The sequence below is a fragment of the Nannospalax galili genome, unplaced genomic scaffold (genome assembly GCF_000622305.1).
Source record: "Nannospalax galili isolate Female #2095 unplaced genomic scaffold, S.galili_v1.0 scaffold652, whole genome shotgun sequence".
Classification (NCBI taxonomy): domain Eukaryota; kingdom Metazoa; phylum Chordata; class Mammalia; order Rodentia; family Spalacidae; genus Nannospalax; species Nannospalax galili.
In genome coordinates, this window is record NW_008332152.1 from 1,592,141 (window position 1) to 1,604,285 (window position 12,145).

The window sequence follows — 12,145 nt, forward strand, 5'->3', positions numbered from 1 at the left end:
GGTCTACACATCTGAGACTCTTTTTGATTCCTTGGGGTGCAAGCCCAGGTGGGAACTGTTTCATTGTCTATGGAGTTTGCGCCAGTGTTGGTGTTTCCCCATGGCCGAGCCGAGCTCCTACTACGACTGCCTGGTGGCCAGAAGGTAAAACTTCCCGAGACCGGGAACCTTGATTTGTAAGCAAACGTAAGAAACATAAGAACATTTTAGCAGCAGGAGGAAAGTCAAAGTCCTGGGAAGGAAAGGGTCCCACAAACAGACTGGGGCTAAGTAAAACAGGCCGCTGCGGCAGGCCTGGACAAGCTCAGCCTGTAGACGACAAGCCTCACACTGCTGGCCGCACGGCAGACACGGGGATTGTGTCCGGCCAGACCATGGCTTCTGTGTGGGAGGCCCGGCAGTGGTGGCACTGTCGTTTCTGGAAGGTTCAGAACTTTAGTGTACCTGGAAGTTGGGGTCTCCTTACAGCATCTCAAAGGAAATCGCCCCCAGAGGTGAGCTAAGGGAAATGTCAAGGTTTCCCCGTGAATATTTTATTTAAATATTAAATTAAAAAAAACATACATGAGCTAATCATTTGGCATACATGTCTCACATTTCTCATGAAGATGAGAAATGAAACAATTCATAGTAAAAAACAACAAACCCAATTATATACATCTCAGATCACGTAGTGTCTTTAAATAGGCGATTACATTAAGTCCAGGACAGGGCTGTCAAGAGATCTACAAAAACACACCACACACTCAGAAAAACAAGAACTTAAAAACCACGTTGCGGTCCCCAGAGGGTTGACAGCAACAAGAACACCTTGCTGGAAAGTAAAGTGCTGTCACTTAGAGACACAGCAGTGCCCAGGCCTTTGATCAGTAGCATCCAGACACGACCTGTGGGAGGCGAAGGCCGGCCACCCGGGACACTGGGAGCTCCCACGCGTCACATCTCTGGAGTCGGCAGGACGGAGACTCTTTGGCCTGCTCTGTGCAGGGTGCCAGTTCCACCTTAGAATGCTCCTCACATGTCTTTAGAGCAAATGCCACAAGACGGGCCACAGGGTGGCAGGGAGGGCCGTGCTGCCAGGTAGAGTGCAGCCTCCTTCCTGGCCACAGGTAACTCTGTCAATCTTTGGCTTTTAAACGTGCTGCCGTTCCCCTCCCCTAGCAACCTCAGGTTAATACTATGGTGGTGAGATGCCAGTGTAAGGCACCCAGAGGGAGAGGGACAGGTGCCTGACAGGAACAAGTAGGAAGTACCGACACCCATGAGCTTCTGACGGCAGAGCTGATGGGCCTGTCAAGTGGAGCTACTCCTTCTCCGCCACCTCCACCCTGTGCTGGACAGCCCTCCGCCCCTTCAACATGGTGCACATGGCAACACTTCTCATGTGACCAACGGAGGTTTAAGCCAGGAACATAAAAGCGTAGTACAAAATATAAAAAATAAGTAGCGTCTGTGTCCTATTTATAACATATACAGTATTTGCTTAAAAAAGAAAGCTTTACACTGACCTAAACTTCTTCCTCAAACGAAAGCCAGACAGAGCCCAACCCTGGGTGTTGGGGCTATTTTACTGGGAAAGGTCCCAGGCCAAGGGCTGGTGGGTACAGCCAAGATACCCACGGACACCCAGGCCTCCCTGGTCACAGCCCCTTGGTATTGCAGTTTCTCCAAGTCAGGTGTTTTTGTTGGACCCTGATAATGAAATGCATAAAAATCTGGTAATTAGCAGCGGAAACAAGAATGCACAGCAGGCAGGAACGTGTTGGCGTCCTTGAGGGGTGAGGGGCTCTGAGCCGAGGGACCCTGGCAGAGTCCCCACCTCAGGTCCCCATCCCTTGCAGGCCTCTCTAGTGGCCCCTCTGAGAGGCCTGGAGAACCAACTTGAACAGCTGAGAAACTCAGCTAGAACAGAAGACCGTCCTCCAGCTCTGGGGGCGATTCCGAGAATGCAGACAGACGTCGTAGGCCGACCCTCAGGTGCTCTAAACTCACAGAAAAGCAGCAAGTTCACAGTTTTCGTTAAAGCACGAACACTTCAGGAAGTGGAGAGCTATGAACCCAAATCAAAGGATGCTAATCCACACACAGGCATGTGCCACACAGCGCTGCTCCCTTCTAGGGACATCCAAGCTCATCACGTGATGACGATGGACCGTGGACAGGAGCACAGGTCCCTGTGCAGCCCACCCCTCCCTGCTCCTATCTTCCCCCACCCTGCTTCCCCTCCCGTCCACCCACCCACGTGACGCACCCTCAATTATTATTTTTCTCCAGAGTTTCCAGTCCCTACTCATAGTTGAGGTCACTCAGTGCAAGGAAAAAGTAAAACCAGCCCTAAGAGGCCGCACACCAAACGTATTGCTTGTTTCACATCTAGTAAGTTCTTGGCTTTGAGTCCAAAACCACCTTCACATACTCTGAAATTATTGCTTGAAAGAGTCAATCGGCCATGGGAAACGCGGCAGGGCCACCCTCACTGCACCAGGACGAATGTCCCTCGCTGGCCAGAAGTCAAGTCCTCCATCTCACAGTCTCCCTGTGGCAGTCCAGTGGGGTCGCAGCCTGGGGTCAGCCTGGTGAGGCACTGCGGCAGGGGCCCAGTGGGGAGAGACGCTGGGTTGGCGCTAATGTGCAAGTGGGCATCCAAGAGCTGTGCAGCTGACACCACAGGGGACATGCCGGCCTGCAGGAGGGGGGCCGCCAGCAGTGGGAGCCCAGACATGAGGAGGCCGTCACAGGGGGTGAGCACGGGGACAGGGGGCGGCTGGGGGACCTGCTGGCAGCCAGGCGAGGTGGCTGGATGGTGCTGTAACTGGAGCAGCCTGCAGAACAGAGGGATGGGGAGGGCAAAGGTCATTCTGCCAGCTCTGCCCAGCTCTCGGGTTTCCATTCTGCCCAAGTAGGTACAACCCACCTCAGAGCTGCTCTGGCAGACAAGGTTCGCAAAGCCGTGTGTGTGACGTGACATGACCCTGAGCCACCCTGCCCTAAGTTCTGCCTAGCTGCTGCGGCAACCTGGATGATGCCACCTCAACAGGACAGTCTCGGTCACTGCTGCCCTTTACCCACAACGGGCTACTGACCCTGCTCACGGCCCCTCCTCCCTCCATCCTAGAGAAGGCCTCAGGCCTCACCAACAAAGCACAGGGCAGAGGACGCCTCGCACATGGGGAGGTGGTGATGCTTGGGCCACAAGCCCCTTAGGAAGAAAGGCAAGGACCACCGGGGTGGCCTGGTGGGGCCTACCTCTGCTGGTGCAGCACCTCTTCAAGCAGGCTCCTGCCCTCCCGGCTGCCTGTTGTGCAGCCCTGTAGGCCTGGGCTCTGGGCTGGGGCGTGGAAGGTGCTCGGGCCTCCCCGGGATGCTCGGCTGGAGGACTGGCACACCTGGCGTGCCAACCCCTTGATCTTGTTTAGCCCCAGGAACCCCTTGGTCCTTGCATTTTTCCTCAGCTGCTGCCGGAAGGCCTTTAGCCCTGTGGAGACAAGGGCAGGGGTCAGCCGGCTCTGGCTCTAGTCAAAGGCCAATGGCCCTAGGCCTACAGAGGTTTCCAAAGCCTGAGGAGGAGGGGAGGGAAGAACGTGAGGCCCATGACTGGGCAGCTGTCTGTCTCCTGAGTTCACCACCTGCTCCTCCTCCATGGCTAGTGTCTTCTTTCTAGGTCTGCGGCAGCAGTTCCCAAGGCCAGGCATGACCAGATACTCTATGGAGGAGGGGTGTACAGTACACTGGGACTCCAGGGGCTTTCTGGGCTGACAGACACAGAGGGGCTAACGGGCACCCCAGCCCTGGGGTGGCATGGAAGAAGTCCAGGCAGCCATAGGGCTACCCCTTCGTCAGAGTTCCTCACTGACCCTGGCCCTTCTGCTAGGCAGGCACTGCTGCCAAGTGTAGCCGTCCCCTGCACTCAGTGTAGCCGTCCCCTGCACTCAGTGTAGCCGTCCCTTGCACTCAGGGCCAGGTTTGGGTCCGCCCTGTAGGCTAGGATGCCTGGAGTTGGGGTGGCACCTCCAGTCTGTCTGAGAAACACTGCTGCTCCTGCCCAGACAGGGACAGGGCACCACTCCATCAATGACAGGGGTGGCCTGCCAAGCCAGGAACATCTTCAAGGGAAAAGAGGGAAGACACGGGAGCAGACCTCACCTTGAGTAAGTGAGGTATCTGACGCCCTCCGTCCCTCCTGGAAGCTGACAGGAAGTAGGACAGCTGTGCCCAGGCCTGCCTGAGTCTGCAGCACAGGGGTGGCAGACTGTGCCCCCAGGAATGGCGAGGCCAGTCTGACTGGAGAGCAGGCACCCAGCAGGCCTGGTGTGACAGGGCCACCACTGAGCCCTGCAGGACCCTCACTTGCAGAGAAGGGGAGGCAGCTGTCCGAGCTGGTTCCTTCCGAAGGACTTGTGGTGCTGGAGACGATTATACCTGAGGGAAGAGCAGGTGTTTATGAAGGAAGCCAAGGTCACAGCCAGAGAGCCAAAGGGCCTGACCTGCCAGTGAGGACAGGCTGTGCTATGGCCTTCCCCAGCTCGACCCTCGTCCAGGCCACCAGAGCCCAGAGGCCTTGGCAGCGGGCCTGTGCGAGGAGGGCAGGTGACAGGTGACAGTGGCACTTGGACCCCAGGACAGAAAGAGACCTAAGGCCGAACACCTGCCTTCCAGTGCCTGGGGCAGCCCAGACTGGTGTGTCCTCCCACCAAGATGAGCACGTGTGTCTGAGCATGAACCACATGGTCACTAAAACAAATGGCAAATCCTCAAAACTCTAATTGGAGGAGGCTGCCAGGTCAAAGGAGCCCATTCCAAGTGAGTCCAGCCCGGCCTTGACCATAACCGTGGGCTGGGCCCCTAGGAAGAACTTACAGGGAGGGGTGAGTGGGGAGAAGTGGGTGGAGACTTCAGCCAGGGTGTGCCTCCGGCCTGTGCTTCCAGGCAGGGGTTCCTGGGCCTCCCGCTCCTCCTGCAGGCCGGGACCCTGCCTGGTCTCCTCACTGATAGCCGTGTCCAGCAGGCTGCTGGGGGAGACAGAACGGTGCCGGAACACTCCGCTGTAGTTATCCACAGGGAGGAGCAAGGGCTGTAGGGAAGGACAGAAGCCAGTGATTTCCGGGGCTCTTAGAGTGGGTGTTAGTGGGCACAGCCACCAGAGAGGGGTAAGCCCACCCATTCTGGGCTGAGGCACACACGCACCTGAAGTGAACTGTGGAGGTCACAGTCCATCTCGGCCTGCAGGACGGACTGGGCTAAGGCCTGGGGCTGTGGGCATAGCAGGGAGGGCCGGAAGGGGTCACAGGGGAGGATTTCTGGAGGCACCTGGGACAGGCAGAGGGGAAGATGCCATCAGGAAGTGATAACAGGGCTGACCACCAGTGGTAACAAGACACACCAAGCTGGTTCTGCAGATGATGCTGACAGAAGCCAGATACTAGCTAACCAGGCTGGGGCTCAGGATCCCGCATCTTCATCTCTGAGGTCACATGCACATGCAAGTGGCCAGGGTGAGGTGCTGGGAACAAGTGGCTGCAGAGCAAGCAGGACCACGTAGGACAGCATAGCCCCTGCCCCCCACCACAGCCCACGGCCTGGAGCATAGCTCGGGTGCTACACAAGTCCCAGGGGCTTGGCCTTGTGGGTCACTACCACATCCAAGTAAGGAAGTCCCAGCCAGAGGAGACAACTCAAAGCAAAGGGACAGGAAGGAGCAGTGCTTTGAGACAAAATCAATCCTCACCTCTAGACTGCTGAGGTCTGAGCTTCGGGTTCGGGGCTGTCTGGTGGGTGCAGGGCTGGGCCGGGGTGAGGGCTGGGTGCTCCGGTGTTCTTTGAGGCGCTCGAGCAGGAGGTAGTAAATGGCAGCAAAGTGGTTGTAGCTGCTGTTCTGCAGAGACTGGGGAGCAGGGGACAGTGAGATCAGGGTGAGGCCCAGGTGCCAGGCATGGGGGCAGTGCCCTAGGGTGTGTCTGCACTGGCCACTGGGCTTCCCCATGAGACTCCTCTCAGGTTCTCAGGCAGCCAAAAATATCATTTAGAGGAGGGGACAACCTGGCCCTTAAATTAGCCTGCACTCCCATTTTAACTCCACAGGCAAGGGCTTGCTTTCCCTGAGAAAGTCACTCCCGCCACCATTCCAGGATGTGAGGCACATGAAGTACAGTCAGGGCAGTGGGCAGACATGCTCACCTCCACCGTTCTCTGCCGGTCGATGCCCAGGGCTTGCATGATGCCCAGCACCTGCTCGTTGTAGTCACCCAGGTTGGAGGTGTAGCCTTGCATGGAGAAGGTGGGGTCGTCCTGCTGCAGGAGGCTGGGATCAGCCTGCATCCACCGGTGCTGGCGGATCTGGGCAATGGTGATGCGCTTCGCAGGGTCCACCACCAGCATGCGGCGAATCAGCATCTCACAGTCTATGGGGATGAGGAATGCACGCCCTGAGCACAGGAGGCACATTCCCACGCCCTAACAGGGCATCCTCATACAGGCAAACTCCTATGTGACAGTCCTAGGGAAGTCTAAAGGGGGAACAGGAGCTGCCACCATGGACTTCCACCCGCCACAGAGGAGAGCTGCCAGGTTGCGGCCAGACCCAGGGAAGGCACTCTGATCTTTCTAAATGCCCCCAAGAGCCAGGTGTGGTGACACTCTGGAGGCAAAGGTAGGCGGATCTCAGTGAGTCCAAGGTTACCCTGGTCTACAGAGCAAGTTCCAAGCCAGCCAGGCCTACATAGTGAGATAATCCTGTCTTGTTAAAAAAAAAAAAAAAAAAAAAAAAAAACCCCCAAGAGAAAAGAAAAAAAGAGAAAAGAAGATACAACACAAGCAACTCTCATAAAGAAAAGATAATCTTGTGTTGTAAAAAAAAAAAAAAAAAAAAAAAAAAGTCCCCAGAGAAAACCCCACAGACTTCCCCTCCTGGCATGGCACACACGAGGCCAGACATCTTTATAAAACAGAGGAGCCTGTGTGTGAGCAGGCGCTGGCATCCCAGGACCTGACAACAGGGGACTGTGGAGACGAGGTTTGCGGGAGACAGACTGTGGAAGAAGGTTACTACTGCTCGTGCTGTAAGCAGGGCACTGGGAAAGCACCCGTGGGTTGGGTTTCCCTCAGCCTGGTCACCTGGCAGCAGGCTTGCTAGGCAGCTGGGCAGGCTCTGCCAAGATCCACCCTCCACCTCCGCCTCAGAGCCTCCACTTGGCTTACTCAACAGTTCCCAGGGCGGACCAGCTCCACAAATACCCACCTTGAGACATGAAGAAGGGGATGCGGAACCGGCCCTCCAGCACACGCTGCCTCAGTGTCGGGAGGTTGGGTCCATCGAAAGGGAGAGAGCCACAGACCAGGACATACAGTACCACTCCGAGACTCTGTGAGGGACCAAACAGCCGTGTTGATACCCTGCTTGCCAGCTCCAGGATGTGGTGGCAGGCAGCAGGATCCACACAAGCTCCTACCCAGATGTCCAGCTGAGGGCCTTCATACTCCCTCCCCTCAAAGACTTCGGGGGCTGCATACGGAGGACTCCCACACCACGTAGACAGAGGCTCTCCTGGCTTGTAGAAATTCCCAAATCCAAAATCTGCGAGGAAAAGGAATAGGTGCCGGCATTAGTCTGGAATCGGCAAGAGCTGTGGCTTCAAAGTGCCCTGGGCCAACAGACCCCAAAGGCGGCCTCCCCAGCCCACAGCCTTACCTGCCAGCTTGATGTCCATGTTGCTGTCCAGCAGCAGGTTCTCGGTCTTGAGGTCCCGATGGACTATGTGATGGTTGTGGCAGTATTCCACAGCTGACAGAATCTGCCAGAACTTCTTCCGTGCCTCGTTTTCACTCAGGTGCCCATTGGAAGTCAGATAATCTGAGTAACAACAGAACAAAGTTTGATCCCAGGATGCTGAGTCTGCCATCACCGAGGCCCCGTGATGCAGGGCCTGGGCGAGGTGGACCAACCTGAGAGGGCGGGTTTCAGCTAAAGAAAGTGCAGCTTACCAAACATTTCTCCATTTTTTGCAAATTCTGTGACAATATAAAGCATATCCTTTGTTTCCATAACCTAAAAAGGGAAGAGCAAACACTTAACTAGGGGAGAAAGGAACACACCAAAGGTATAAATAATCCACTCAAAACCTAGTCAGTCTATAACTTCTCCAAGAGAGTGCATTCATCATTAAGAAAGGAGGGAGGGGAGAAGGGAAGGCGGAGGGAGGGAGGAAGGAAGGGAACATACATCTCAGACAGACAACTTACAAGCCTCAGGGTATGGCCTACCGGGCCTGGCAGCACTGCTCTTGAAAAGGAGAGCCACAGGAGGCTGCACCAGGGAGCATCTATCTGCCTGTGTGCTTCCTAGATGCTCTGGAGGCTGGGGATGCCAGAATCCTCCGGGCTTCCTTCCAGAAGCCTCATAGGCCACTGGTTATTCAAGCCAACAACCAGAGTAAACTAATCAATACAAATATCCCATCTGCACTTGCTTTATTGACAAGATACTGAGTCTTAAAAACATGGCCTAGGCAGGTAAGCTGGGGAAGGGGGGTTGCTCTGTGTATAGACATTGCTCGGATATGTCAATGTCAACACACACCTTAAAAGTTCAGGCATGGCCAGGCATGGTGGCGCACGCCTTTAGTCCCAGCACTTGGGAGGCAGAGGCAGGTGGATCTCTGTGAGTTCAAGGCTAGCCTGGTCCACATAGTGAGTTCCAGGACAGCTGGGGCTACAGGGAGACCCTGTCTCAAAAAAAAAAAAAACTTCAGGCACTGATCAAGAATTTTGTTATGTAAAAAAATTTAAATCCTAACTAAGAAAGAGTAAAATCCATTTTTTTTTAACAAGGTAAAATTCTAATCTTTGGTTCTGAAAGAAGTAAAACACACTCATGTATGTACGTGCTTTAAAATATTTCAGAGGGGCCAGCACACACCTGTAGTTCCAGCACTCTGGAGGCAGAAGCAAGAGAACTGCTGAAAATTCAGGACCAACCTGAACAACACAGCAAGTCTCAGGCCAGCCAGTATGCATAGTGAAACTCTTGTCTCACAATTAATTAATTAACCAAATATTTAATTAAGTATTTCAGAGGAAAAGAATACATTCCAATAAGAAAAACAAAAAAGATTTCTTTAGGTTCAAGATACACGCATTGTTTTAAAAAGACATTTAACAGAAAACTTCCTTGAGTCAGAAATACAATAGGAAAAGTGTTATTAAAAACCAGAGCAGTTCACCTAAAACAACTCCACCATGTGTGGCAGAAAACCACCGCCTATCCCTTTTCTCAATGAAAGAAAGGACAAAGAATATACATCTTTAAAAAAAAGAGTTAAACAGGGCTGGAGAGATGGCTCAGCCATTAAGAGCACTGACTGCTCTTGCAGAGGAACTGGGTTCAATCCCAGCACCCACATGGCAGCTACGAACCATCCTTAACTCCAGTTCCAGGGAATCCAAAGCCCTCTTCTGACCTCCGCGGCACTGCACAATATGGGTGTGCTCACATACATGCAGACAATACATTCATACACATAAAATAAAAAAATTTAAAATTTAAAGAAGCCAGGTGTGGTGACATACACCCATAATTACAGCACTCAGGAGACTAAGGCAGGAGGACTGCCTATAAGTTCCAAGCTATCAGGGCTACATACTGAGTACTAGGCCAGCCAGAGCCACACGGCAAGACTCTGTCTCTACAAACCAAAACTAAGAACATGCCCCCTAAAGGAAAGAACAAGGGCCCTGGGCAGGGCTCTGGGGCACCGGGGCTAAACACCAGATAGGAGCATCAAGACCAGGACCAACTGATCTCACCAGCCCACCCAGTACCCAAAGCAGACCTGCTAGGGCCAGGGTAGAGAAGGAAAGTTTGCTTCCTCAGGAACAGCTTTTACCTGGTAGGTAAGTGGAAGGCAGAGGTGCTGGGGCAGCGTGGGGCAGCCTCCATAGTAGCCCACGACTCAGCCTGCTCCAGAGGGCAGGGGAGGCCCCTTCCCTATCTTTCCTTTCCCCCAGCACTGGCCATGGAGCAAACTGGCCGCTGAGCACAACTTAAAAATGAGGATCAAAATAAAAGATGACCCCTGAGCATGCAGCCCTGGGCTCTGTGCTTAGAGACACGGGGCGCAGTCATCACAAGCTCAAGTGACATGTCTGCCTTTGTTCTGAGAAGAGGCTGGGGGTAATTTTACATCACCCTTTTCTCCTGCTGTACAGCTTTTCCAGCGGCACACTCACGCCCCCCACAGCCACCTCAGGCTCTCGAAGATTTGGAGAATCACTGAGGAAACTTATAGCAAAACAAGCAGGTGAGAGCGTTGGAAAAGGACTGCCCCCCCCCCAATTTATCGCTGCAGAAGCGGCTGTTTAGGGAAACATGAGGAAGGAGCTGCTTACCTAAGTTCCTTATTTCCCAGAGATGTGCATAATATCTTAATTCCAACACCAGGTACACAGTCACAAACGCTCACTACTGCCATCACAAAGATAAGTTCATGAAAACTGGTAAGAGCAGCTGCCTTTAAAGTTTAATAATTCTCTGCCAAGGAGGAAGTTTCGAGTTTCGCTCAAATCTGTCCTGCTGTTCCAAGCCTGACCTGCCCACCCTATGCATGTGGCTATTCCCATAGTGACACAGCTTCATCAACAGACCTGGACACATTCAAAACAGGAACAAATTATGATACTAGTACAGCTTAAAACAAATCTTAAATAGAATCCCAAAGCAAGAAAATAATCATCAGCAAATTTGCACAGCTTGTGGAGATCAGTCTTTTTATTCTGTACTCCCTGACTCCCACACACAAAGAGAAAAGTGGCCAGCCTTCAGGGACCCCAGGCCTAGGGGGAGGCTGTAAGAAGCAGCACACTTGCCCTGGAACACAGGAAGTGGGTGCCAGGTCTTACCTGGTACAGTTTGATGATGTGGGGGTGGTTCAACAGTTTCATAAGCTGGACCTCCCGGTAGATCTTCTCCAAGTTGCTAGAATCTAATCGTGTTTTGTCAATGATTTTTATTGCAACCTACCAGTTTTAAAAAGAGAAGGGGAAACTTTAACCCTACAGTAAGTAATCTCACTTACTCTTTTTCATTTTCTGCAAACACTTGAGATCAAAAGCTCATCAAAAGTTGGGGGAAATCAAAGTAGCCACTAAGGTTATTTAAAGGGATGGAAGTTATATAAATAATCCTCTATCTACCCCGATTTTCACATGTCTTCTGGGTGTGTATGTGTGTTTCAAGGTGGCTAGTCATTATCATCTTTGCTGTTCCCTAGTAATTGTACAAATTATGCAGGAGCTTTATACACACCGTTTCTTTCTTTACCAGACTAAACAATGCCAGCGTTTACAATGGTGGCAATCAGTCCTGCAGGGCTGAATCAGCGGTCGGTCGGTCTACCCCTGGCTGGGTCCCACCCCCGGGCTCGGTCTCCCCACGCGCGCACCTGCGTTTTGGTGACTCGGTGTCGCGCCAGCTTAACCACCGCAAAATTGCCTTTGCCCAGGGTCCGCTCCACGTCGTAAAAACCCACTCGCAGGGTCTTCTGCTGGCTCTGGCCTGTGCCTGTGGGGGCCACGCTGAACTCCGACATGATCACCATGGCTCCGGGCAGCACCTGCGGGTCAGCAAGGGGCGCACTCAGCACCGACCGGCCCGCCTTGGAACCCCACAGCGCAAGCCCGCACACGAGTGTCCACCCACCCCGTGTCCCGGCCCGCGCCCCCACGCACACCCTCCCGACCCGCTGTCCCTGCCTGCGCGCCCACCGACCCCCCACGCGCACCCCCGACCCAGTGTCTCCGACCCGAGCCCGAGCCCCACGCGCCCCCCGACCCGGCGTTCCCAGCCCGAGCCCACGCGCCCCCCGACCCGGTGTCCCCAGCCCGAGCCCCACGCGCCCCTCGACCCGGTGTCCCCAGCCCTCCGCCCGCCGGCGGCTCCACGCCAGCCTCCGACACCGCCGGGTCCGAGACCGCTCCGCCAACCCCGGCCGCTCCCACACCTGTGCCGCGGTCGGTCCACGCGGGTCCTCCGGGACCCGCCCCCGGCTGCCCAAGGCTCGGTCTCCTCCAGGCCGCCCGGCAACAATGCGGAGCCCGCGGCGGCGGGGCCGGAGAGCCGCCCGCTCCCCACGCCGCACCTGCGGGCCGCGGGGAC

At 54.5% G+C, this 12,145-nt stretch overlaps 1 protein-coding gene across 1 annotated transcript; it reads right to left on the reverse strand.

The window, feature by feature from the left end:
* Window positions 1-495: 495 nt before the first annotated feature.
* Window positions 496-11,602, reverse strand: Sik1 (salt inducible kinase 1). The gene is made up of 13 exons (XM_008827380.3): window positions 11,433-11,602; window positions 10,891-11,007; window positions 7,978-8,041; window positions 7,685-7,846; window positions 7,446-7,570; window positions 7,235-7,358; window positions 6,175-6,398; window positions 5,726-5,881; window positions 5,185-5,307; window positions 4,858-5,071; window positions 4,144-4,419; window positions 3,247-3,475; window positions 496-2,822 (listed from the first exon to the last, which is right to left on the reverse strand). Exons 1-13 carry the CDS (start codon window positions 11,586-11,588, stop codon window positions 2,474-2,476), a joined length of 2,319 nt encoding a protein of 772 aa, XP_008825602.1. The 5' UTR covers window positions 11,589-11,602; the 3' UTR covers window positions 496-2,473.
* Between the last annotated feature and the right edge of the window lie 543 nt (window positions 11,603-12,145).

Excerpts from the sequence above, each read along its gene's own strand:
- Sik1 (XM_008827380.3), bottom strand. The coding sequence starts at position 11,588 with ATGGTGATCATGTCGGAGTTCAGCGTGGCCCCCACAGGCACAGGCCAG. Across the intron at positions 7,571-7,684 it reads CATGGACATCAAGCTGGCAG|ATTTTGGATTTGGGAATTTC; the intron begins GTAAGGCTGTGG and ends TTTTCCTCGCAG. Across the intron at positions 6,399-7,234 it reads CCCCTTCTTCATGTCTCAAG|ACTGTGAGATGCTGATTCGC; the intron begins GTGGGTATTTGT and ends TCATCCCCATAG.